At 48.6% G+C, this 27804-nt stretch overlaps 2 protein-coding genes and 1 long non-coding RNA gene across 3 annotated transcripts; 1 reads left to right on the plus strand and 2 right to left on the minus strand.

Annotated features, from left to right (window-relative positions):
- Positions 1-590: 590 nt before the first annotated feature.
- LOC135392884 (uncharacterized) lies at positions 591-17709 on the minus strand. Its single transcript, XR_010422282.1, has 3 exons — positions 17655-17709; positions 1803-2095; positions 591-676 (listed from the first exon to the last, which is right to left on the minus strand). It is a non-coding gene; the product is annotated as an uncharacterized LOC135392884 (long non-coding RNA).
- LOC135390480 (uncharacterized) lies at positions 13345-14490 on the plus strand. Its single transcript, XM_064620184.1, has one exon. It carries the CDS (start codon positions 13345-13347, stop codon positions 14488-14490), a length of 1146 nt encoding a protein of 381 aa, XP_064476254.1.
- Positions 17710-24676: 6967 nt separating the features above from the next.
- On the minus strand, positions 24677-26983 carry LOC135392246 (uncharacterized protein K02A2.6-like). Its single transcript, XM_064622965.1, has one exon. It carries the CDS (start codon positions 26981-26983, stop codon positions 24677-24679), a length of 2307 nt encoding a protein of 768 aa, XP_064479035.1.
- Positions 26984-27804: the final 821 nt, after the last annotated feature.

Consider the following 27804-nt stretch of genomic DNA (forward strand, 5'->3'; position numbering starts at 1 on the left):
GAGCAATTTCGAGTCCGCGTTCACACGTAGCAACTCAGTAGCTCCACCCACAAGCAACCTTATGGCGACCGGGGAATGTGGGTTCAAATCGAACTGGTGCAATCTTTTCTTTAGCTGCTGTTTATCAAATTTCAGTCAGTTTTATTGCCCCAATAGGTCATATTACCTTCCAGAAATGGCAACTGATATGTTTCCGTGAAGTTCATAAAAAAAGAAAAAGTTATTTCTCAGCTGCACCTGCAGGATTTGAACCCATAAATCCACGAACGAAATCCACAACGCCACCGGGAGTCACATGGCAATGCTCCCCTGGCTGATCGCCAGGTGCACGAGCAACTTCTCAAGTTTTTGGTCGGCGAGCGATTCGCAGCAACTCTGAGCAACACTAGTTGCTGTAGGTTGCCGGCTAACAGCAACTCCAAAGTTGCTCGTAGTTGCTGCAAAAAGTTGCCCCGTGTGAACGCTGCCTTAGGATCATCCAGTGAGTCATCACACTAATTGGGGAGCATCTAACTTGTGTCCAGACCACCCTGTGTGTTGCCGGTAACTACTGGTCATAAAAAAGAAAAAGAACAGATAGAAATAGTGTGGAGAGAAGTTGTTTATTTCAAGATCAATGACGCCATCTTGAAGTCCATGCCGTCATCCTGGCATGTCTGGGCAGGTTAGGACAGCTCTGGACATGCAAGGAGAAAAACACTCATAATCGAGACAGAGGAATGCAAACTACTGTGAAAGCAAGAGTATGTGCTAACAAGGGACACCATCAATAGCTAACAACAAGAGAGTTAGTTACACAACAAATCAGCCCACTGTCCACAAAAACAGCAGTCACAGGCAGCGCAGAACGATGCATCCACTCCATCCGACAGCCATGCACAGAACTGAATCGTAATGCTTTCTCTCCTCTATAAAGTCATGCATCTGCACCCCCTGGTAGTTACTTTTTGAAATAATTTCATGAAAAACTTATTAAGAATCACGCCAGCGCTACTCTCGTTCCCAAGGCCAAGCCAGCTTTTGCAGAAGATAAAAAATGACGGGAATGCCCGGACCACAGCAACAACAACAACCAGTGCCCAACATGCACAGGCACGTCATTGCTAATCGCAAACACAGCGGGGACAAAGTTAACACATGCGAAAGAATTAGTTACACAACAAATCAGCCCACTGTCCACCACAACAGCAGTCACAAGGAGCGCAGAACGATGCAACCATTCCATCCGACATCCAGGCGCAGAACTGAATCATAATGCTTTTTTCTCCTCTATAAGTGATGCCTCTGTCCCTCTTGCAATTACTTTCTGAACTAATTTAATCACAAAATTATTAAGAATCATGCCACCGCTACTCTCGTTCCCAAGGCAGGTTTTCGCTGTCCACCACAACAGCAGTCACGAGGAGCGCAAAATGATACATCCATTCCTTCCAACAGCCATGTGCAGAACTGAATCGTAATGCTTTTTTCTCCGCTATAAAGTCATGCATCTGTTCCTCGTGCGGTTAATTTCTGAACTATTTTAATTGCAAAATTATTAAGAATCGTTTTAGCACTATTCCCATTCAGATCAAGGGTTCAGCTGCAGTAGCGTCATCGTCAAGACAAGAACGATCAACAAGAATCTTTCTTGTCCAAAAAAGAAACAAATACAGAGCAAGATGCTTCAACAAAGGAAAGCATGTGGGTGAGGGCATGTCAGGACATTGCTCAACGAGTGCTGCTACACAAGGAAAAATCACACGGCTGCTGGGCAACAGTGGAAAGCAAACACAGAAAAACAGAGTGAAAAAGACACTCACCAGCATCGGATTATTTTCACGTACAGCATTCACCAGTGACGAGCCACACATCCATACCTTGTGAGAGTCAAACTGAATCCCACCGAGGCTACACTTATCCACTAATGGCCAACACAGTTGCTAGGAACAGAATTAACGTGCGTCACGTCCACACTCGCCAGAGTCCAAGAGAGAAGTGAATCTTTGTCCCCTCTGCGGGCCTTGCTCATTGGTCGTGACGTCATCGTATTGTCTCAAGGCTACACTGTTTTTTTGCACCAATGCCCAACCCAAGTGGTATGGGCAAGGTCCACCTGAAACAATAGAGCTGCGACATGATGTCATCATCGAGGCAATGCAGCTGCATGGTTCAAGGACGCATACGGCTGCTCTCTAGACAAAGAACCTCTTATTTATTGAATCACTATCCCAAGATTATTTCCTTTATTCTACTATAATGACTGTATAGGAAACAGAAAAACTATTGCAGAAAACCACAAAACACCATGCATGATCGTAGGAATTAAGCATTTCAATCCGAAAGTCTTTCTAAAGGAGACTTACGAATACAGGAAAGAACAAAATATCCTAACAAGTAACACCATCAACGGCTAAATACGCCGAGCTCAGTGAGAGATATCCGTCCCATCCGAGAGCCAGGCAGATAACTGAATAATTATGCTTTGTTCCTCATGAATAAAGCCACGCACCTGCCCCCTTGCGGTTACTCTCTGAACTAATTGAATCGCAAATTTTTAAGCATCGTTCTAGCACTACTCCCATTCAGGGCAGCACTATCGACATCGTCAACACAGTGCTTCAACAAGAATGTTTCTTGTCAAAAAGAAAAAAAAATACAGAGCTACATGCAGAAAGAAAGCATGCAGCATAAGACAGAACAGGTCTATGCATGTTCAACAGGCATTGCTCAACGAGCAGTGTCATGCCACGAAAAATCGTTGTCAGACAAGGGAAAAAAAAGTGCAGAGAAACACTTGAACAAAGTGGAAAACACACTCTCCAGCATCAAACTCTTTCTAAACACACACACTCCTCTTATTCAAAAACAATGCTCATTGTAAATCTGTCCAGGACAATACTGTCATGAAGCGAAATGGGTCGGCGAGTCGTCGTATCAACAGCGAATGGTTTATTAGACTACTTGGTAGCAAAACACAAGAGAGATAGCTCTCTGAACACAACTGAGTCCAAAGAATGAATGCTCCAGCTTGGAGCGCACAAGCATTTAAGTGTCGCGCCGAAAAGTCTAGAAACAGCACGTGCGTTTGCCAGAGAGCAGGCGATGTGGCTGGAAGCTTCTTGCTTCTTCTTCAGCATGCGCCGGGATGAGATGTACCGTTTCGTGCCTGCCGTGGAAGTTTCACGATGATGATTCGTGACATTGCCCCCTCCGTAGACGGGGCATCATCTCGATGCCGTTTCTTCTCCTTCTCTTTTTTTTTCTCATGTTGTTTCCTTCCAGCCAGTCTTCAGCGCTACCTGCTGTAGTACGGCTTGAGTCGAACGACGTGAACTATTTCAGTCCTCAGGGGTCGTCGAGAGGGAACGCTGTCCTTAGGTACCACTTCGTAATCCAGTTCTCCAATGCGTCGAAGTACTTTGTAGGGACCGAAGTACCGCTTCAGTAGCTTCTCGCTCAGGCCACGCCGTCGAATCGGCGTCCAAACCCATACCAAGTCGCCTGGACTGAAGCGTACGTCTCGTCGGCGCAAATTGTATCTTCTTTCATCGACGCGTTGTTGTTGACCAATTCGTAGTCTGGCCAGCTGGCGGGCTTCTTCTGCTCGCTGTGTGAAGTCCAGAGCATCGTTTTCCACATCACTGGGTTCGTGGGGCAGCATCGCGTCCAGCATAGTCGAGGTGTCATGGCCGTGTGCAAGGCGAAACGGTGTGAATCCCGTTGTTTCCTGCGCAGCCGTGTTATAGGCGAACGTCACGTAAGGCAGTATTTCGTCCCATGTCTTGTCCTCGACGTCGACGTACATCGAAATCATGTCGGCAAGGGTTTTGTTTAGGCGTTCGGTGAGCCCGTTCGTCTGCGGATGGTACGCCGTTGTCCTCCGGTGAGCGATGTGGCTGAGTCGAAGAATTTCTTGTGTTAGCCTGCTTGTAAATGCCGTTCCCCTATCGGTGATTAAGGTGGTCGGAGCTCCGTGCCGTAGTACAATGTTCTCGATGAAGAACTTCGCCACTTCTGTTGCTGTGCCCTGTGGAAGGGTACCAGGGGGGACAATAAAGAAGCCGAGGAACGGGGCACGAGCCTCACTCGGTTCGTAACCAGGGAAGAGTGTACTTGCTCTATTCTTACATTGGCGCAGCCGACACCCGAATGTGGGTTGAATTTGTAGTAGAAGAGACGTCCGAGGGACCGAAGATACGTCGTTGCGATGTCGGTGGGGACAGCATTGATCTAACCTCTCACCCCGACCAGCAGGCCCTTCACCAGTACATCGCCTCGAAGCTAAACATGGACGTCGCCTCGACTTCTATGCCTGGAACCTTCAAGGTCAACATGAAAGTGGCCGATTTTAATCGACTCATTCATATTCCCTCAGAACCGCAACCCTCCTGCTCGGCTGGACCACAAGGAAATTCGGACACAACGATGCTTCTTGCGCTCTTCGAGCGTCAACAAGGTTGGTTCGCTGAACAACAACAAGTCCTCGTCGAATTAGTCCGTAACATATCCGGCCGAGAGACTCTGTGTCTCCCTTCGGTGAGGCCTGATGAGTACGATGGTAGCGGTAGCGCAGAGTCATGAATGACCTCCTATGAATGTGGTTGCCAACACAACTCGTGGTCCACAGATAGCGCAAAAGTTGACAATTTAAGGCCGTTTCTTATTGGTGCCGCCAGGAAATGGTACGACTTACGCCTACTTAATCACCGCCATGCGCCGTGGAAGTCGTGGAAACAAAGCTTCCTTCTGTCATTCTGTGAGGACAAGGTTGCTCGCTGGGATGACGCGATAACGTATAGGTATATTGGTGGCTCGTTCATCGATTATCACTTCGAAAAGCTACTCCTCCTACAACTTGCTGAGCCTTGTCTCCCTGACGCTTCAGTTGTCTCGTTGCTGATACACGGTCTTCCTACGCATATATGGCAAATGGTGAAAATTAGAGGACCAACAGAGTCAGACGCTCTCCTACAGTGTCTGCGGGATATCGGTGGAAGCGAACGTGGCGAACAACAAGCCCAGCCTGCGCGTTATAACCCCGCCAGCTTTCCACCCCGCCGCACATCTCCATTGCACGTACCGCAAACGCAACACGGTAAACCAAGAACCGCGAGAACATCAGCCACAGTGGAGGACTACGTCGATGATGTAACTTCAAAAAACGAGTAAAAGAGGGTGTCAGTTTCCACCCGCAGAAAGAATGTGAAACTGTCTATCTTGTATCTAACAAACTGATCTACACTGATGTGATTCTAAACAACTCGCCTACACGCGCACTAGTAGACAGCGGATCGTCAGTTACTTTCGTGAACAGACGACTTCTAAGTCCAGCGGCCATCCGCAGGGGAAAGCCCATACAAGTCAAGGGATTTGACGGTAGCTCGAAAATTTTCGATCAGTGGACTCAAGCCACAGTAAGTGTATCAAATGAAACAATCACCACCAATGCTCTAGTGATAAGTGAAGTAGATTACGATGTTCTACTATCAAGGCCAGACATGAGGCGTCTGAAGCTCAACATCTATTGGGACGATACCGTGTCTGTCGCCGACGACCGCCTTGAGACTTCGTTGCCAAAGGTACCAGCTACCGCTCCTTGTTTCGGTACGGCCAGTGACATACCCAAACTGTACCCGGAATTGATATCCTTGTCTGGATTTCCTTCCCCAACCTCCGCGCTGGAAGTCCCCTTTACTCTTCGGGACACTACACCTATCAGACGAAAGCCTTACAATTTGTCTCTTGGAAAAAAGAACTGGTTAAGACAGGAGCTCCAATCTATGCTAGACGCCGGTATCATTCGTCCGTCAACATCACCATTTGCCTCGCCCATCACAATCGCCCCCAAGGCTGACGGTTCCTTTCGTCTGTGTACCGACTACAGAATCCTCAATCGCCAGACAGATATATTCCCATTTCCCATGCCCAATGTTGATGACATCATCAACGAAACTGGTGGGAGCACCGTATTTTCGTGCATAGATCTGTGCAAGGGATTTTGGCAAATACCATTAACGGAGGACACAAAAAAATACACGGCGTTTGTCACACCATTCGACTTGTATGAATACAATCGTCTTCCGTTCGGTTGGAAAAACTCGTCTGCCTGGTTTCAAAAGATGATGACAGCCGTACTCCAACCGTTCATTGGGAAATTTGTGCATGTCTACATCGATGACATCCTCATCTACTCTAGGTCCATGGAAGAACACTGTCGACATCTTCACCTAGTCCTACAAGCGCTACGCGAGGCAAACCTCAAGATCAACGTAAAAAAAAGCGTTTGTTTCCAGTCTTCCGTTGTCTTCCTAGGACGGCGCATTAACGGGAAGACAAAAACTACAAAGGAGGAGTCAGTAGACAAAATCAAACATATGAAGACTCCCCACGATGTCCACTCACTGAGGGTATTTCTAGGACTCACAGGCCACTTCCGTGCCTTTATACAAGGTTATGCTGCGAGAACAAAATGTTTAACTGCCCTGCTTCGGAAAGAAACTCAATTCATTTGGACACAAGAGTGTGAAAGTGCCTACCAAGACATCTTGAACAGAATTTCCTCCAACCCTGTTTTGGACCTCCCAGACTTCCGCTTACCCTTTGAGTTACACACTGATGCCTCCCAGTACGGCACGGGTGCTGTCCTCTACCAGCGCGACATCACGAGACCAACACCCCAACAACTCACCGTTATTGGGTACCACTCGTATACCTTCAACGATACCGAGCTTAATTACAGCACTACGGAAAAAGAACTACTTGCCGTAATCAAGGCAACCAGATATTTCTGCACCTTCCTGGATGGAAGAACATTCAAGCTGTTCACAGACCATCAGCCCATCACTCACATACTCGGATCTGCTGACCTCAAGGGCCGCCTTGCTAGATGGACTTCTGAATTACAGCACTTCGATATGCAAGTGCATTACAAGCCAGGAACAGCTCTCACGGACGCAGACGCCATGTCCCGACTGGGTCTCGAAGACCTCGCTGCTGCTTCCTTTTGTGACTCGCAGTTATGGGAAGGTACTCAACCCCTAACACAGGAAGGCCGCAGATACAAAGTACCTCCTACCATGACACGAAGAATCCTCCAGCTCTACCACGACACCCCGGAGTCAGGTGGGCATGATGGCATATTACGAACATACCGCAAGCTATGTAAGCGCTTCACGTGGCCACACATGAAACAGCATGTCAAAGATTACATCAATTCCTGTGACGTGTGTCAAAGAACCAAGCTCAAGTATCGTCAAACGGCAGACCGAATGATATTGCCACAACACTCCTCAGTGCCCTTCGAGGTTATTCACCTCGACTTCGCCGAACTTCGAAAGAAGTCTGAAGGAATACGGAAAACTCAGTCATTTCTGTTGGCTATCGACGAGCACACACGCATCGTCAACACTCGCCCAAGTGGCGAAGATACCACAAGCATAATTGCAATGATGGAGCGGAATATCTTTAAAAATGTCAAGACGATCGTGTGCGATAATGGCCCTGGATTTACCAGCAAGCGCTTAGCCATATGGGCCCAGAGCAAGAACATACAACTTAAGTTTACAGCCCCATATCATCCCGCGGCAAACGGAATGGCTGAACGTGCTATTCGCGACATCAAACAATACATACACATGTACCCGGAATTCCCTGGCGGCTGGAAATCATGCTTAGAAGCAGCCACACACCATCACAACCGTTCCCACAACAAAGCCATAGGATGTACACCATACTTTGCTCTGCATGGTACACCACCCATTCTCCATGCCGACCAGTACCTCAACATTGCTAATCACATCACCTTACAAGAACAACGCAAGACCACTGTTGAGACAGAAAAGTATAGGATGGCCATGAAGAAAGACTTTGACCGCCGTCACAGTCGCCAGATCCCAGCCATCGCCATAGGAGATCTTATTCTCGTGCAGAAACCTGTGCCTGGTACGCGAGGATTACCACAAGGTCCTTACACCGTCGTACAAACGGCATCAAAGAACGGTATCTTAAAGACTGTCGGATACCTTACATCAGACAATCATATGCACATAGCCGCTATAAGGAACGTCTCAAAATATCATCCCAGGAGGGATGAGCTTCAAGACCCGGGGCCTATGTAGGGTACCAGGGGGGACAATAAAGAAGCCGAGGAACGGGGCACGAGCCTCACTCGGTTCGTAACCAGGGAAGAGTGTACTTGCTCTATTCTTACATGCCTTAGTCTGAGCATAGCGTGTCAGGTAGTCGGTGGCGACGATTATCCAAGGATTTCCGGAAGATGAACGTGGGAAGGGCCCGAGTAGATCCATCCCAATCTGCTCGAACGGCGCCGACGGCGGTGCAATTGGCTGAAGGTACCCAGAAGGTCGTACCGGCGGCGTTTTTCGTCGTTTGCATTCCCGGCACGTCCTTACGTAGTGGTGTACGGTCTTGGCCAGTTTTGGCCAGTAGTACTTTTCCCTTATACGGGCCAGTGTCCGGCTGTATCCCAAATGACCTGATGGCGGTTCGTCGTGGCAGGATTCAAGAATCTCGATGCGCATGTCCCCAGGCACAACGAGAAGCCACGTAGTGCCTTGTGGTGCGTGGTTTTCTTTGTAGAGGACACCATTACGTAGGGAAAAACTTGGGAGTGATCTTCTGAAGATGGGAGGAACATTGTCGGCGCGGCCCTGCAGATAGTCGACGAGTGTCTTCAATTCGGGATCGTTATACTGCTTGGTAGACATGGTAGTCGCGCTCATTAGACCGAGGAAGACGTCGTCGTCCTCGAGGCTGTTGTCCTGTCGCTGGAGTGGTGCTCGGGACAGGCAGTCGGCGTTGTTGTGTTTTCTTCCTGACTTGTAAGTGACGGTTACGTCATACTCCTGTAATCCGAGGCTCCATCTCGCTAGGCGTCCTGAGGGGTCCCTTAAACCTGCCAGCCAGCACAGAGAATGGTGCTCTGTTACCACCTTGAACGGCCGTCCGTACAGGTAGGGGCACAATTTTGTGATGGCCCATATGAGTGCAAGGAACTCTTTTTCGGTCGTCGAATAGTTCTTCTCTGCCTTGGTTAGCGTTCTGCTTGCGTAAGCGATGACACGTTCGACGCCGTCGTGAAGTTGAACGAGCACGGCTCCTAGACCATTGTTGCTTCCGTCGGTGTGTATTTCTGTTTCAGCGTTTGGATCGAAGTGGGCAAGCACCGGTGTGGTCTGTAGACGCGTCTTCAATTCATCAAACGCCTGTTGCTGGGCTTCACTCCAGATAAACGTGGATCCGTCCTTCGTGAGGGCATTCAGGGTGACGCAATTCTTGAAAAGTTTGGAATGAACCGTCGGTAGTAGGCGCAAAGGCCAAGAAAGCTTCGAACGTCTTTCACGTTATAAGGAACACGGTAATTTGCGATGGCCGCCGTCTTCTCGGGGTCGGGGCGTACGCCGTCGCTGCTCACGAGATGGCCGAGAAATCTGAGTTCCTCGTAGCCGAATCGACACTTCTAAGGCTTCAACGTCAGCCCTGCAGTTCTGATAGCCTCGAGGACTTGCTTTAGCCATTCGACATGTTCTTCAAATGTTCTTGCGAAGACGACAACATCGTCGAGGTACACCAGGCAGGTTTGCCGCTTCAACCCGGCGAGAACTGTATCCATAACACGCTGGAACGTCGCTGGTGCTGTGCAAAGGCCGAAAGGCATAACCTTGAATTCGTAAAGTCCATCCGGAGTGACGAAGGCAGCCTTCTCACGGTCCCGTTCGTCGACTTCAATTTGCCAGTACCCCGTCTTGAGGTCCATGGAAGAGAAAATTTTTGCGTTTTGAAGGCGATCGAGCGTGTCGTCGATGCGCGGTAACGGGTAGACGTCCTTCTTCGTTATCGCATTGAGTTTCCGGTAGTCGACGCAGAACCTGAGTGTTCCGTCCTTCTTCTTCACTAGTACCACCGGCGATGCCCACGGACTGGTCGACGGCTGGATAATGTCATCTCTTAGCATCTCTTCTATTTGCGTTCGGATCGTTTCTCGCTCTTTGCAGGAGACCCGGTACGGCATGCGGTGAATTGGACGGGCCTTTTCGCCGGCGATGATGCGGTCCTTCGCAATGGGCGTTTGTCTTACTTTCGACGACGCAGCGAAGCAGTCACTGAAATCCTTGAGCATCTGGAGAAGGGTTTGCTTTTGAGTTGTGTTGAGTTGAGGGTTTACGTCGAAATGTTCGGCCTCGTGTTCCGTGGTGACCGCGATGCGAGCAGTGTCCATCAGGCAAACATCCGTGGTGGAGTATTGGTCTACGATGACGGCTATCTTTGTGCCATTCGCCAGGTGTTGTGGCTCCGGGCGAAAATTTGTGACCAGGAGTTCGAATATTCCGTTTCTTACGGGCACAATTCCTCTTGCTATCCTAATTCCTCGTTCGAGGAGAAGTTGCATGTTGCCTTCAGCCAATAAACAGCCAGTCGCTGCTCTCTCGCACGTAGCGGTCACAAGGACTGACGACAAGGGAGGCAGGTTGACGTGCTGAGTCGTCACGGCGGTTACGTCCGTGTGTGCGCGTTTCTCCGGGGTTATTCGTGCCCACCACTTGTCTTCTGCTGTTTCCGGCGTTTTAAAAGAGATAACTCCATTTGTGAAGTCGATGATTGCTTCGTTTTCGACTAGAAAGTCCATTCCGAGTATTACATCCCGTGGGCAGTTCGGCAAGACGGCAAAGCTGACGACGTACTGGATGTCACGCACTTGTATGACTGCCATGCATCGGTCAGTCGGTGTTACGACGTGTCCACCAGCAGTGCCGATGTTAGGCTCATCCCACTTCGTTTGCACCTTGCGAAGCTTCTTAGCCAACCTACCACTTATAACAGAGTCGTCGGCTCCGGTATCGATTAACGCAATCATCTCATGGCCGTCGTATTTTCAGGTTATTGGTAATTTTTCGAGCGCCGTGTTGGTGCTGCGTTGCTGTTCGTCGAGTTGGAGGAATTGTAACTTGTCGTCGGTCCGCAGCTTCACCTCCCGGAGCTGCAGTCTTCAGTTTTCCCGGTTAGGGCTGCGCCACACAGGTCGTCTTGCTGGTGACGGTGAACGTGCTCTTCCTGGCGACCTGCTGCGGTGGGGGACGCTCGGGGACAGGTCGCGTCGCGAGCCAGCAGAAGCATTCTGCTGCCGTATATAGTCTTCAATTGCGGCGGGGCGACTACCGCGCTGGGGGTGGGGGGCGTCGGGTGAAAAACCGGGAAGGCCAAGTCGTCGGTAGGGACATCGGCGATAGACGTGGTTGGCCTCTCCGCAGTGGTAGCAGACCGGTCTGAAGTCGGGAGTCCGCCAAACGTCCGTTTTGCGAAACGGCTGAGAGTGTGGCGGGACGCTCGGAGTAGGTTGGACAGGCCGAGGAGGCGTCCAACGGTTTCCGTAGTACGACGGACGAGTAGGTGGCACCTGTCTCACAGCGGCGGCGTAGGTTGGTCTCGGTACTTTGGCGTCGGGGTTGGTGGTTGACGATGTCTGGATTGCCTGCTGAACCTCCATGATCGCACCGAACCTTGATGATCGCACCGATCGAAGACAAAGGGTCTTGAGCCTTCTCAGGACAGAGGAGAGCTCGTACTTCTTCGCGTACCACCTCTCGAATCAGCTGTCTGAGGAATCCGACATCGAGGCCAGCGGTCGTGGTGAAAGCCTCGTAGCCCTGGTCTTGTTCGTTGACGGTAGCGCGAGAGAGCAGGGTCCTCTCAATGCGGACGGCTTCGTCCAGAAAAGCGTCGGTCGTGGCGGGTGGATCCCGGGACAGGGCGCGAAAAATTTCTTCTTTTACGCCTCTCATGAGTCGCTGAACCTTCTTCTCCTCGGATGCTTTGGGGTCAGCTCGCCGGAAGAGCCGCAACACATCTTCGACGAAGCCTGTAACACTTTCGTTTGGCAGCTGGATCCATCTCTGGAGCAGATGTTCAGCGCGTTCAGCTCGTTGTTGAAAAGCGAACGCCTCGCGGAGTTTGCTTTTGAAGATGTCCCAGGACGTGAGCGAAGTCTCCCGGTTCTCGAACCATGTCTTCGCGGTGCCTTCCAGGGAGAAATAGACGTTGACGAGCTTCTGGTCGTCACTCCAGTTGTTGAACTTGGCGATCCGCTCATAGTTGTCGACCCAATCGTCCACGTCGTCGTAATACTCCCCGCTGAATGTCTTCTGTGACCGTGCAGGGGCTATGGGCGTGGCAACAGGTTGCGCCACTTGGGTACTGGTCTCTGCAGTCATCTTCTTCTTGCGTTTAGGGGGTTCTAATGGACCGAATTCTGCAGGCAGACCAAGCTGTCGTCTGCTTTGTCGCAGTTGGTCTTCCAGGCCGTTGGACAAGGAATGCCCGGCACCTCCACCAGAAATGTCACGAAGCGAAATGGGTTGTCGAGTCGTCGAATAAACAGCGAACGGTTTATTAGACTACTTGGTAGCAAAACACAAGAGTGATAGCTCTTTGAACACAACTGAGTCCAAAGAATGAATGCTCCAGCTTGGAGCGCACAAGCATTTAAGCGTCGCGCCGAAAAGTCTAGAAACAGTACGTGCGTTTGCCAGAGAGCAGGCGATGTGTCTGGAAGCTTGTTGCTTCTTCTTCAGCATGCGCCGGGATGAGATGTACCGTTTCATGCCTGCCGTGGAAGTTTCGCGATGATGATTCGTGGCAATACGCAGGATCGACCAACCTCCCATTTTCTGTTGCAACACTTTTTCTCCAGTAATGGTCAATGCATTGCTATAGACACCTGAAACATAGAGCCACTGCATGACTTCATCACATCCTGTCTGAAGAGGTGCAGAACGAGGCTAGGCAGCGGCAAAGACACACCCTCCTATGACTTATTGAATCACAAGATTATTCCATTTGTCTTACTCTTAATGATATTCACTCTGTGGTGACCCAGTTTGGGGGACACATGGGGAGCCGTCCCGTGACCTCATCTCCCCCAGGCGATCCCTCGACACAGGAAACTTCCACTGGCCAGTTTGGCCGCGTGGGCCGATTTGGCGCATGGAAGTAGGTCAGTGGAAGGTGTCGCGGGAGGGGACCCTGGGGAGGGAGAGGTCACTCGTGCTTGGGACTTGGAAAGGAGCAGACATTGCAGGAATAAAGTCAGCAATGTAAGTTATTCCAAACCTGTGTCAGGGTCATTCTTGGTTGGCGATAGCGAACGTACCGGTTATTTAGACCACAACCCGGTGGGGAAGGCTACTTGCAGGAGCAAATCCCACATCTGGCGCCCAACGTAGGCCTACGTTCCTTTGTCGTCAATTGAGAGTGGTTCTGAGCGCTCTACATTTTGGGGGCCCTGTTAGGATTTGGGGGGAACACGGGTGTTAGGCGCCTCGTGGCATGGTAGTGCATACGCGATCCATGGAAAATCAGTCCGGGTCAGCAACAAACGGGGACACTATTAACCCCGGCGAGGCAGGAGCACGTGGCGGCAACGGCGATGCCGGAACCAACACGGGGGCAGGTGTGCATCCACCTCTCCCCACTCCACAAGCGGTTGATACCGCTAGCTTATTGCTGCAAGTGACAAATATTGTCGCTTCATTGACCCAGCAGTTGAATGCGGCGCAGACTAGCCCGCATTCTACTTTTACCCCACGGCTCCACCCGAGTATGACAATTCCGACGTACTCGGGATACTCTGATAGAAAGTCGGTAGCTGACTTCCTATTGGAGATGGTGACCTATCAGGTTGCATCTAGAGCGTCCGACGAGGTAGTGCTAGGGCAGGTCTTGCCAGTAGCTCTAGTGGGGGACGCCGCTCGATGGCGAAGGCTGCAGAAGCCTTTCACCTCGATGGCTGACTTCCGGCAGCGTTTTAGGGAGGAATTTTTGCCACCCGACTACGCAATGCGTGTGCGCGAAGAGTTAGCTTTTCGCACACAGCACGCCGACGAGAGTCTCATTGAATTTGTGCGCGCAATTCAAGAGCTCTACGATAGGGCCGACCCGACGGCCACAGATCAGGATAAGGTTTCGCGTGTTATACGGCAGAGCCATCCCAGCTTCCGTCCGTATCTACGGGGGCGAAATTTCGAGAATCTTGATGCGCTTGCACGAGAGGCTCGTGTGATTCAGGCTGATTTATTGTCTGAATTGCGGTACCAACCTCCACCGCGCCCGGAACTATCAGTTGAGCCGGGTTGCGCTTGGGCGGGTGTGAAGGACTCCGTTCCACGGGGAAGGGAAGCGACGTCCTTGGTTGCGGACGCGGGAAGCCGGTCGGACGTCATCGTCCCGCCGCGCTCCCTGGATCCTTTCCCCTTTGAACAGAGGCGCCGCGCGGGGTTTGGCGAAAACTCACGCGGCGGTCCGAGGAGTGGAACATCCACTGCTCGGAGGGTTCAGGATAGGCAGAACCAGGTAGAGAGGGACCCCAGTAGCAGAATGCCACAGGCGGACCGCGGGCGGGCGCAGCCCAGATGCTATGGCTGTAATCAACCAGGGCATTACAAGCGTGACTGTCCTGTGCGTCGGGGAAATTTCCGCTCGGCGCAGGGAAACTAGTGACGCCGGCGGCGGCAGTTGGGGTTAGCCCTAATCCGTCGTCGGCAGTCAGAGAGAGCTCGGGGCGTGTGTTTCATACCTCGCCGCAGTCTTTTGCCGAGGATGGATCAGTTTTCGCCCCAATAGCTTGTAGAGTTCAGGAGTCTGCTCCTGTGTTCGGTCCGTACATAGGCGTAACAATAGCTGGGGAAGAGTACATTGGCCTGGTGGATACCGGTGCCACGCTCTCGCTAATCGGAGACGCCGTGTATGCGCACTGTCGTGAACGACATGTCCGCGTCAGGAAGGTTGATATCCCATTGCGGTTAGCATCGGGAATGTCCAGTGCTACAGGCGCAGCGAGACTTACAATGCGCTTTAGCGGGGGACGGTGCAGACAACGGTTCATTTACCTGTCAGGGCTGTCAATCCCACTTATTTTGGGACGAGATTTCATTGTCCGAGAGGGATTGATTCTCGATTTAAAGGCAAACGGATATCGATGTGGGGGACCGCTAAGCCCACTGATTCCTTTCGCTTCTCCTCCACCGACTGGCCGTTTAACCAGTCGTGTGGATACCCACTCGTCAGAAACTAAGCTGGTGCAAACTGTGGGGGGAATCCCACAGGATATACAGCGGGTGGTAGCGTCTTTCGGGGGCAGAGGAGTTGAGCGCGCCAGGCTTTTGGACGCTTTGCTACCCTTTTCCGAAATGTTTACGGAGCAGCCAGGAACAACCGATGTTCTAGAACATCGGATTGATACTGGTACTGCGAGGCCCTGGCGGTGTAACCCCAGGCCCCTCAGCGCGCATAAGAGGGATCTCCTTGACGCGGCGCTGGATGAGATGATTGCGACAGGCGCGGTCAGGGTCATTCTTGGTTGGCGATAGGGAACGTACCGGTTATTTAGACCACAACCCGGTAGGGAAGGCTACTTGCAGGAGCAAATCCCACAACTCTTACATTAAAATTCAACAAAAAAGGCACCATGCATGAATGCAGATCTTAGCGAATAATCATTTTCACTTTAAAGGCTTATCATGGCACCCATGGTACTTTCAATCATTAGAATCACAACAGCAGTAAACTACCACTGCTCTCTTAAATAATAATTGAGACCATGGAACACTCAACTACATCACCAGGCTTATGTAATACATGGCGCGCAACCTTTTCTATGCTTATATACTCGTTGTGTGAGGCTACACCTGCGAGCAAAAAGCTTGGGGGCAAAGTTCCATTCGTGCACGACGGAGCACAAGACAGAACGCCTTTACGGGAACAGATATGTGATGTGACTGCATTCCTACTATATTAATGATTTTCATTCTCTCATTGCAGTTTAGAAAAACTATCACAAAAAACCCCGTGCTACTCTTAATAAGCTCAACTATAATTTTAGGAGCCTTAAAATTCTGCTTTCTATGGAAACTATAATTACACCAGAGTTGTGCCTAACTCGTTACAAGTAACTCGTTTCTTGGTAATGGTTACGTTTTGGTAACGAAGTAACAATTCAGTTACTTTTTAAAATATGGTATTAGCAACGGAATCAGTTACAAATATTGGTAACTCGTGGCTGACATTACTCGTTCCCTTTCTTCAGCGTGGGGCAACAATTTTTTGGCACTCCGTCTGGCGCAATGCGTGCAGATCTGACCTGCGTCACCCACGACCACATGTAACTAAAAGTATTATTGCAATCCCTCGCTGGATGTGTTGTTGTCTTTTCTCTTGTTTCTATAACCTCCGACCATCACTCCTTCCCAAGAATGGGCACCAATTGTGCAATGGCTACAAAAAACGCGTTCCGACTTCTAGCCTTTTCTTGTCTTTGCTAAGCTTCTGAGCGCCCTAAACGCCCTAAACGCAGCCCCTCGTCTGTTTTCGGGAATCGTTGGTGATCGGCATGAAAACCGGTGTCTTTTCTTGCGTTTTCAGAGTCTCCGATCACCCCCACTTCGGAAAGAAGGAAGGGTCGAGGCAAGCTGATATAGACTCATGGTAAGGGACAGAAAGACACAGACCATGAAGGACAGACGACAAATTATCAGACTCAGCAAAAGGTTTATTACAATGATGCATACCCAAGACGCGACGCAAAGGGGCAACAAGACAAAACGAAGGGTCATAATCACGTTGCCACGTGTGTCGGCATGTTTGTTGGCTCCTTTACCTATGCGGCGGTAAAGTAAAAGTAACTCGTTACCTGTGAGTAACAAGAACTCGTTATGTTTGTATGTCGGTAACGAGTAACATATTTAGTTTTTTTTTTCAGAGGTAACGGGTAACGGTATTTAGTTCCTTTTTTTGGTAATGGGCAGAAGTCTGAATTGCGCTATTACTCGGATTACTATCAATCAAGCACTCAGCGTTTTTCTCTCTTGCCATTTCAGCTTACCGTTTCCTGCCATGCAGTGAAGGGGACCCACATCTAAAATAATTAATTTACACTGCGGGTGGCGTGCTTCATAGGAATTGCTACCCTGTGCTCAGATGCAAGCATCTCTGCACAAATGCCTATAACTGCAAACAGTTTACTTCTTCAACATACCAAGCTCCAAACAACATCTAACAAACAAACCCACTCCTCATGAATTAAAGCCACTTTCTTCTGCGTAACAGCAGTGAAAGAAGAAGGGAGCCGTGAAAAATTACACGCACTTGCGCTCCAATAGGTGTAACTGCAAGAAACCGTAGCACACACTAATAAACCGAGAGAAAGACACTCACTTCTGCTATCAGAAAATTATTGCATAATGCTATACACACAGCTGTGTTGTCCCTGCGTAAAGAGAGCATAGGACAAGGGTATACACAAATTCCCTTAAGCGATCGGTGAAAGTCAGTTCTACTCGGGCAGCATAATACGATATACGCTGAATTTTCCGGGTGAAAATTGCAATAAGAAAGGCACTGCAGTGAAAAGGCTTAAGGGGACTATGAAATTTCCCGAACCCACATTTTTTTTTTACTCGAAACTCTTCTTCCCGCCGAGAAACTAACATGCCAGAAATTTTTCCGGGCGAAATCGCTCCACTCTGTGAGAAGCGCGCGCCTGAAGTCTCTCTTCCGCATTCCTCCTCTCCCCCGCGCATTCTCCTGTATATTGAGCAACCGTACGGACTGTTTTTCGACCCGCGTTACGTCACCGGTGTGGTGCAATGACAAGTAATGCTCACCGTAGGCAGCTGAGCCCGCTGCTGGCTCCTGCCAGACGCATCTAGAAGGTCACAAGGTCTCTCGTCCCGTCTGAGGGCTAAAGCATTACGTTTGTCTTGGTCGCAGGTGTTCTGACGTTCGGATAACACGCTATAATGAACAGCTTTTGGTGTGTGAATCATTTGCTGCAATTTCCGCTGGCAGGTATGACATGTGAACGGCACTTTTTCATTGAATGTAATCTTCTTCTGCTCGGCTGCCGTTCACAACAAGGAAGCCAAGCATCTCCGTGGGTACGAGGTTTCTGCTGACGAGCTACGTAGGCCTCTAGCGATTCACCGCAACGTTGTATTGGTTGTATCGTCGTCACCAATGGAAAGTGTCTGGTGTATGCCTGGCGTTGCAATTATATTTACGTCAGCTGCAGTTATATTTACGTGTTGGCAATCTAACAGCAAAGCAAATGCGTTGTGGAGTGCGACTGTGATATTTGGAGGCTGCCCCCTTTGTTGCTCGATTTGTTTGCACGGATTATCGTACACGACTGGGTAGTGTAATGTTTTGTTGTACTGTGTTTCAACTCATCTTCTTCGTTATCATTACTATTATTATTCAACGCAGCTTTCAAGCGATCTGATTTACTCTGCATTTCGTGTTCTACAGACGGGACGGGCTGGTTGTATTTCCTTCCGTCGAAGGACTTGTTGTTTGCCTAAGCATATGTTTCACGCAAGAACTTGTGTTTTATGAGGTATTCAATGTTGAGCACGTTGTAAATCTGAACAGTTAGCATTAACAACAACCACGCCTACAGAAACTCACCTGCAGCGTATTCTGCACATCGTATTATTTCCGAGAACTGTTTGTTGTTTAACAAATTTATTGTTCAACCAGGTTTCCAATACTATTAATACGTCCATCACCCCGAGACTGCGGGACACAAACTAACGACACCAGCTCGCCTGCTTCATTGCCACCTTATACTATTGTGTTACATAAGCTTGAAGTCACCAGTTGAGGTACTTGGAAAGAAGCAAAAAGCCCCAGTAGTCACGTAACATGCCCTATATTTTGGAATTAAAAAAAGAGAGAAGTAATTCGTACTGTTTCAAATAAACTGCTTTTTGGTCTTCTGGCAGACACCTGACTTCTTTGCAAAAGAACTGTTCAATTTGCCACCTGGACAGAGTCCTCAGCTGTGCAGGCTCCACCGAGGATGTGGACCCACTTGCATATGTGTCAAGAATGAAGGCACCAGGCTCAAACAGCTGAAATGTCGGCATTTAGTTCAAATAGTACCATAACTAAAATACATAAGACCTAATAACTGAAACATTTACATATACACATTGTATGCTACACATGCATAATTTTTATGCATATGCAAACAGAGGATGTATTCTATTTTACACTGTCACACAGCTGTATTGGCACCAATGTTACCAGGAAATAAGGGCCGAAGTAGCTGCACAGGTTTTACAGGATGCCCAGAGCACGTTGAACTGGGCGAACACAGCAGAGCACCACTGGTATTGTAATGGTTGGTGAGGTTATTTTTGGTAATGTAAAACAAAGTGTAGAGTTGTAGCAGGAACAAAATCTCTTGAGGACATGGTGCATCAAACTTCGGTTTATTTATTTTAGAGGTGAACTGCAGAGCACTTGCTAGAGTTGTTCTGGCATGTTGAAAGACTTCAGCTGCCGTACACATGGGCCGCCCTGGTTTGAGAGAAGAAAATGAATAACAGTATGAGACTCCACTTCCGGTGAATGTAAATGGATGTAGTAATCCACCTGAGTAATGATTATAAGATAAGGAACAAAAGTGTGCACCTCTTAAAAGCATCTTAGCTTATTCAGGCGTAAACAAGAAAATGGCCCCCTCAATATCATATTTGTGCACATGATGCAGCAAACTGAAATCAAATAATAATAATAATAATAATAACTTATGAACAACACATAGAGCCCGAATGGTAGGCAAGACAATGCTGCAAAGAGGAATCTGAAAGGAGTCTGCACAACATTGGTCTGCTCTGAATAGTGGGTTGCGGTGACCATGCTGTCTCACTTCGGGGGTTTCAGGCTCCGCTGAAGAAGTTACCTGTAAACATGAACATAAAAGCAGATGAGTGACGAGAAAAGAACCGATACATATGTTCAATATATTACGTAAATATTCTGTTAAAGTGTGGTTTCGAAGATCTTGCTAGTCTGTTTTTATCAACAGTGCACCACCTCAGTTTAGTGACTAGATTCGATAACTTCTATTTTGTCTTTCTGCTGCTCTGTCTCTCCCTCTTGTGTGCCGTAAGCGGCCGCAATGTTCCAAGTCACGCCGATGAGAATTAACCCATTTACGCAATCCTGAAATCTGTGATAGCATTTGGACCACACGGAGTGAGAGATCTTTGTTTGCCCCAATAATGAAAAGTACTCACACTTTTGCGTCGCTTAGGCGGATGTTCTTTCCGCGTTGTCGACACGTATTGTGATGGTGCTACACCTTGATTCAAACGACACTGAGCTCGTACCCCAGTTACGACTCGTTATCCAGTACGTTGAAAATATTCAGCGTCCCCTTCGTAATCGCAATCATGCAAATGTTCGCTACAAACACAAGCAGTCGATGGCACCCATGGCACCGCACCGTCTTTCCATTCCGGCGGTCCGATTGCTTCGTGGCATCAAAAGCTGTTCGTCTCGTCACTGGGAAGCATATGACATTGGATGCCCGGCGAATATTGACGTGAATTAGGGCAACCAACCATCCAACATCGTCTCGGCATGTCGACGAAAACCACAGGATGCGACTGCGATATACTGTGATCATCGCGCAGAAGCTGACTTCTCGATGAACGCATACGCGGGATCCTACGGCGCATGCTCCTGGCGGGACCGCGATACGACGTCACGATGACGTGTCGCGGACCGGGCCGTGGTCCCGCCTAGTTGCTCGCTGTGTTTCTGCGCGGCAGATTGCCACAGCGCGGCGCCAGCAGTACTCCCCTCGTCGCCTCGTTTAAATTCGCTCCCGAGAATACTCCTCGCATGACGAAGGTAAAATTTTGGTTCTAGACTCAGAAAAATGTTTTCTTTCTGATGAAAGCGAGAATCATTTCATAGTCCCTTTAAGGCGGAGCGCTCAGGAATAATCGCAGCGTCAAGCTGGACTTCAAAAACCGAAGTATACGCTGATAAACTGAGAGAAACACACCCATTCCTGCTATCAGAAAATTATTGCATAATGCGACACACACAACTGCATTGTCCCTGCGTAAAGAGAGCACAGGACATCCTTTCCACACGGGCAGCATAATACGATATACACTGAATTTTTACGGGAGAAAACTGCAATAAGAAAGGCACTGCTAAGCATGTCCACACATACGACAGCCCATACAAAACACGGCGGGGAAAAGGCTTAAAGGTCAGCTACGCCGATTTCCCGGTGTGTTAAAATGTTAAAACGGTTGTGATATTCAGAACGAGCACGTCTAACTGCCCCCGAAACGCACCTTCGTTTCGCGATTTTGTCTTCATATAACGAAAATTAATTAATCAAAGAAACCGAAATAAGCCATGGGCGCAGCCATTTTTGTGACGTAGATGGGAAAAGCTGCTTCATATACGTAGATAGAGAATCGTGCTTCTGATTGGATGAAAGCTGAGGCTTTCTCTGACTTCCCTGGGAGCTTCTTCCGTTTGCGAGAAAATCCAGTTATGGCGGCCGGCTACGACGAGCGTTTCATTCAAGGTAACCCCGAGAACTATTGAACGATGGAAGCAACAACTGCGAACCCACCTCAAGAACATTTTCGACGTGAAATTGTGATTGTGTGTTCAAGAACTTCGCAGTTCAACCGTTCAGCTGCCATTCACGTCGACCCGTTTGCCGCTTTTACTGCAAGTGCAGGAATGGGAGCGATTGAGCAACAACGTGAGTCTTGGTGGTCGTTTGAGCCAGTGTTTGAGCACATACCTGCAGAGGACTGGTCTTCAAAGAAAGAAGACCGTATTTCTGCCCGTGTGCACATCTTGCGATTGCCAGGCTTGTTACACGAGATGCATATATTGTGCAGCATCATAGCGTGACCACAATGAACGACGTAGGAATGTATCGTGACCATCCGAACTGCATTCGTTCAACCATTCGTCGTTATATTCGTCGGTTATATGAAAGTGGTCATTAGAGTTGCCCCGCACAAAAAGTGTTGGATGTAGTTTTGTAGTGTGTTATCCCGTGGAGCGCATCGCAGCATGTAGATCGAGAGCCCTTATACGTATTTTTTGCTTGTTTACTTGAGTGTGCGCATTGCTCTATACCACACAGGCCATATTTCATTGATAATAGTTTCGCAAATAAACACCTACGGGTCGTTGTCATACTGCTTTTGAGTTAGGCATAGTATCTTCAGGGTATATGTATCCTGTTTGCTGGGCCCAACAGATATTATTAAGGGTAGGACAACATTTCCCACTTCTTGAACCATGCTAACATTGCCAGAATAAGGAACATTACACTGTGCTGTGTATTCCACACTGAGTTGTCTCGCGACGTAAACCCCCAGTTATTATATTGTGTGCTCCACATGTTCAACGAGGCAGCACTTCCCATACCCTAATTTTTTTTAAACGTGTGCTTAAAATTGCACAACTGCCACTCAAGTAACTTTGCCATCAAATTAGAAAGTGATAAAAGGTATATGTATTTTATCACAAATTTAATAACCTTGGTGGAAATGGTTGATGCTGTCCTCTGCCTTGTACGGTGCACTTCGTAACAAAATACACACAGTCCAAATGTTTTCCTTGTCCACAAATGCCCTGTCAAAGCTGAAAGACCCTTATCAAAATGCGGAAGCCCGGGCTTGCTTGTCGAGAAAAACAACTATGAAACTGCAGCGCTCAACGTAAATAACTGCATACTGAGCAACTGAGGCTGGTGATGCCGAAGACATAATATTTCTAGGTTAAAAGGAACAAAAAGTGCACTGCGGCATATTAATGTTGCTTCAAAAGTATAACACCACAAGATTTGTGCGAGTCAGTTGGTGTATTTAGTTATGTTGGTCACCTCCTGCACCAATTTTTAATAAGGATAAATTGCGTTGCTACCAACCAGGACCTAAGCCTGACCTATGATCTGATAATAATAGTATCTAATATTTTTAATAATTGGGTGTTTACGTCGCGAGACAACTGAAATCATGAGCTACGCCACAGCGGTCGGTCTGTGGATTGCTTTTGCCCACCTGAGGGTTCTTGAACGTGCGATGAAAGCTCATCACACAGCACCCCGTATTTAACGTCCCTCGCGGAAGACGGCGTGTCTAAGCAACTTCTACCCTGCCACCAAGTTGCTGGCGCCCTCGGCCGGGTTCGAACACGCGATCTCGGAATCAGAAGGCGAACACGCTACCGACTGAGCCACCGAGGCCGGTGAATAATGGTATCTATCTATGACCCATATGGACCTTCAACGCTAGTTTGGTCTAGGTTTCACACGTGGCTTTTAGTAAAAATTCGAAGCTGCTCTGTAGAGCTGACAGGAGACTTGCAGAGTAGATAATTTGTTTTTTTATATTTTCCAAAGAACATGTAAAAAACAATGTGCTGTACCAACTGTATTCAAACAAATACAACTATACTGTGTTTTAGCTATGTGCACGTTAGCAGATTACAGGTGGCCGATGACACACAATGGGTGTCAAGGGTGAGAACACAAGAATACTACCACTGCATGCACTGTCCTGAAATTCTAAGTCATCATTTGTCAGAAAGCAATGACCACGCAGAGCCTAAGGATCATATTGAGCTCGTTCCATTATTCTTTTATTGACAGCACGCTGGCTGCCATCCAGTTCATGAAAGTGACCTTTATCGTTGAACAAACGGTTCAATAGTAAGTGAGCTGGTGATAGTGTTCATGATGGCGACACCCGAAGAGGAGATACAAGAAGTGACATACACACACAATGTTGAGACGTTGTGTATGCTCCTTCCTATCCCTTGTCTCATGGTTTTTGCTATGGACCTTCATCATGTTTCCTTCCGGAAACTTTACATATTTTTATGTAGAATTGTGAAGGTACAGCCAGGCGCTGTTGGCAAAACACACAGTACTTTTCTTGAAACAAGAATCCATAGAAGGTACACAGTCATCTTCAGCATTGCATATATCTATGGGACATGTTAATCACTTTGGAATGTCACATACATGTCATAGAGGCCAGCACATGATTAGCGGTGTTGAACAGACAACTATTTGTCATATTTTAGGCACAAAAAGCATGCAGGTTTTACATTATGCATCATCTTAACCAGCTCGCTTGCTTCCTAGCCATTTTTTCATTGACAAAACCCAGTTTTGGCACCTGTATGTTGAGGCAGATGTATCTCTACATGCTTTTCCATGACACAAATATATGAAGCAACAAATGTACTCTCTACTTTATTATGGTTATTAGTCTACACTGCCAAGAATGTGGGAACACAGTCTTGTACCACCTACACTCTTCAACATGACCTTCACACACAACACATTGTAGGTCAACCAGCATCCAGAGTGATGTCCTCTCCCTCCCCATTGGCTGAAAACATTTTTCTAAGACTGCATAAGGGGAAGTTAGTACAAGAAACGCACACGTTCCTTTTTTCAACATTTCAGTATTCAGAGCGTTACCATACTGTGGTGGGCCTGCAGTGCATTACGTGGTACAGCACACACTGTAAAAAATTTCGCCGTAGAACATGTCCCCCGTTCTAATAACAGTCTTCTCCAGTTTTTCAAACTGCCATTTCCCATAGTGGTTTATGGTATGATACAGTATTTCGAAATCTTTAGTGTAGTTTACCGGTTGTAGCAGAAAAAGATGTTGAGATAGCCGTGGGTGTGTAACCGTTTAATGACTGTGACATGAGATGCAGGGAATAAACATGCTGTGATCAGTATGCAGCCAAGTCCAGAATGAGAATCTGAAGTACGCGCTCTCGCGCTTCTTCGTTAGCCACCAGTGACGCCACCACAATACCTCCCCCTTTAGATCGAGCCGTAGCGGTCGACAGGATGACGATCCCGTAAGGGGTAGCGGCGTACACTGCTGTCCGGTCCCGTTGCTTCATTTCCTGGTGCCGACGTTGGCCTGCGAACGGGAGACGGTTCAGTTGATGTCTGGTTGTCGCCACAGGAGGTGAAGGTGTCATCGACTTCTGGGAATGGCAAGAGGCAGTCTGCTGAGAGACAAGAGGCAGGCGATGCCCTAGGAAGTTCGTCCTCCCAGGATTGAAGACTTCCCCTTTGCTTCAGATGATCTTTATGTACGCGATGCATCTTACCATCAGCGTCTCGCACTCGGAATATAACCTTCCCCTCCTGGCCCACAATGGTCGCACTACTCCAGTGTCCCTTTTTGTGTGGGTCGTGCATCCAGACACACGTGTTGGACCCAAAAGATCTGTCTGGTGCTCGTTTGTCGTGACATCGCTTCTGACGTTCCTTAGCGGCGACGTCTCTTGCAGGAGGAGATGCAGACGGACCAGCGGGCCGTACAAGATCCAGCACGGACCGATAATGCCGATTGTTGAGTAACTCACATGGTGGACGGCCGGTCGACGCATGTGGGGTTACCCGGTATTTGAAAACGAAACTTCTCAAAACCTCCCTGTCCTCCACGCTTGAACGGGACAGCGCAGCTTTTAAAGTTCGGACAAAGTTCTCTGCTTGTCCGTTCGACTTCGGATGATATGGCGGTGTCCGAACATGATGAATTCCTTGTTCCGACAAGAAACGTTCGAAAAGTTGACTGGTGAAAGGAGGGCCATTGTCCGACACCAGTACCTCGGGAAGACCATTGTGAAGAAAGATGTCTTTCAACACCTCAATAGTCTTGATTGCTGTGGTAGACACCATGCGCACCACTTCTGGCCACTTGCTGAAAGCGTCTACTAAGACAAAATAATGATTCCCATGCAGCTCTGCAAAATCAGCATGCAGTCGACACCAGGGCTTCTCTGGTGACTCCCACTGATGAAGTGGCACCGGAGATTCTTGTGCCGCGACGGATGCACACTGATCGCAACGTCGCACCCTTGCTTCAATATCCTTGTCAAGACCTGGCCACCACAAGTATGAGCGGGCGAGCATTTTCATTTTGGTCTGTCCAACATGACAATCATGTAGAGTGTCCAGCAAATCCGCTCGATACTTCTCCGGAATCACGGTGCGTAGTCCCCAAAGGACACATCCACTGTGAGATGACAGCTCAGTTCGCTTCTGAAAATATATGGCAAACTGTGGCTCCGGATTCTTTGGCCAGCCATTGACAATAAACTCCAAGACTTGCGCCAAGCAGTGATCTTTCTGAGTGGCGTCTGCGGTATGCTTAGCGGTGACTGGCAGAGTAGACATATGAAAGTCGTGTACCGCGTTAATCTCTTCGTCCTCGACGTTGAAAATTCCTCGCTGCATTTGCTCATCAAACGTCAAATCGGGGCCCTCTGGAAGCCTGGATAGTCCATCAGCATTGGCGATGTTGTTCGTAGACTTGAATTGTATATCGAACGAATAGCTCATGAGGATGATTGCCCACCGCTGTAGACGACTTGCTGTAGTAACGGGAATGCCTTTTTTAGACCCGAAAATCGCCGTTAAAGGCTTGTGGTCTGTGAAAAGCGTAAACCTTCGCCCCCACAAATATTGGTGAAACTTCTTGACCCCAAAGATAATGGCGAGGGCTTCCCGCTCTATCTGAGCGTATTTGGTCTCAGCTGGTGTCAACGCCTTTGATGCAGGTGCAATCGGTCGATAGTGGCCGTTAATACGATGGTAGATGACTGCACCAAGCCCCTTCGAAGAAGCATCCACGGCCAGGAAGATCTCCTTGCGCGGATCGTAGTGTGTGAGAATTTGGGCAGAAGTGAGCATCTTCTTGATTGCCTCAAACGCATCCACGCAAGACGCCGACCATTGCCATGGCACAGATTTCCTGAGTAAGTTGTTAAGCGGAGCGCAGGCGTCCGCCAACGAGGGCAAATACTTTGCGAAGTGCTGAATCATGCCGAGAAACGCCCGTAACTCTGAAACTTGCGTGGGAGGAGGCATGTTCAAAATTGCCGACACTTTCTTAGCAGATGGTCCAAATCCCTCCGCTGTAACAACATGCCCCAAGTATTCCACCTGGTGCTGCATGAAGGCACACTTCTCCTTCTTCAGTGTGAAACCAAACTGTCGAAGGCGCTCTAAGACTTGCTCAAAGTTCTTGAGATGCTCCGTGTCGTTCTTGCCAGTGACAATTATGTCGTCCAGATAGCAAGCGACAGACGGAATTCCGGCAATCACTTGCTCCATTGTGCGCTGAAACACCGCAGGGGCAGATGCGATGCCAAACGGCATTCGATTGAACCGATATAAACCTTTGTGCGTGTTTATTACCAACCATCCTCGTCGCCAGTTAAGATAGCCGTGGGTGTGTAACCGTTTAATGACTGTGACATGAGATGCAGGGAATAAACATGCTGTGATCAGTATGCAGCCAAGTCCAGAATGAGAACCTGAAGTACGCGCTCTCGCGCTTCTTCGTTAGCCACCAGTGACGCCACCACAGATACCATTGTTTCCGATCACAGGACGCAAGCCATAAATGCTATATGGCAACAGTACATGCTGCTGTCGAGCAGTTCTTCGTGTTTGGACATGGTATGGTGCATGCCGGGTAAATTCCATGGTTAAAATATCCAAACGCGAACAACTGTTAGATTACATGATGTAGAATGCTGTATAGTATTTATGTCCCGTGTCGTGTGACCAGAAACAATAGGTGATTTTGCTCATGCTGCACAGCACAGGCGAAATGAGCTTCATGTGAGGATAACAACATAAAACCCGAGGCGCGGAGGAAAAAGCATGACTTTACGATCTCTGTGTCAATTGTTTAATGTTGTAATTGCGTATCAGCTCGCCTGTACCAGCTCGCCTGTACCAGCTCGCCTGTACCAGCTCGCCTGTACCTGAGAATAAGTGTGATGCATTGTACACACACCTTAGACATGCAGTGTGTGGTGTGTTGTGATTGTAATGCCACTGTCAATTGAAAAATAATGCTCCAGGTGGATTGTTTCGGTACAATCTTGAACTAAGCATACCAAGGGTAGGGCATCTGCGTGACAGGT

Source organism: Ornithodoros turicata, chromosome 4 (assembly GCF_037126465.1).
Source record: "Ornithodoros turicata isolate Travis chromosome 4, ASM3712646v1, whole genome shotgun sequence".
NCBI lineage: Eukaryota > Metazoa > Arthropoda > Arachnida > Ixodida > Argasidae > Ornithodoros > Ornithodoros turicata.

Coding starts and splice junctions, on each gene's coding strand:
- LOC135390480 (XM_064620184.1), top strand. CDS start 13,345: ATGGAAAATCAGTCCGGGTCAGCAACAAACGGGGACACTATTAACCCC.
- LOC135392246 (XM_064622965.1), bottom strand. CDS start 26,983: ATGGAGCAAGTGATTGCCGGAATTCCGTCTGTCGCTTGCTATCTGGAC.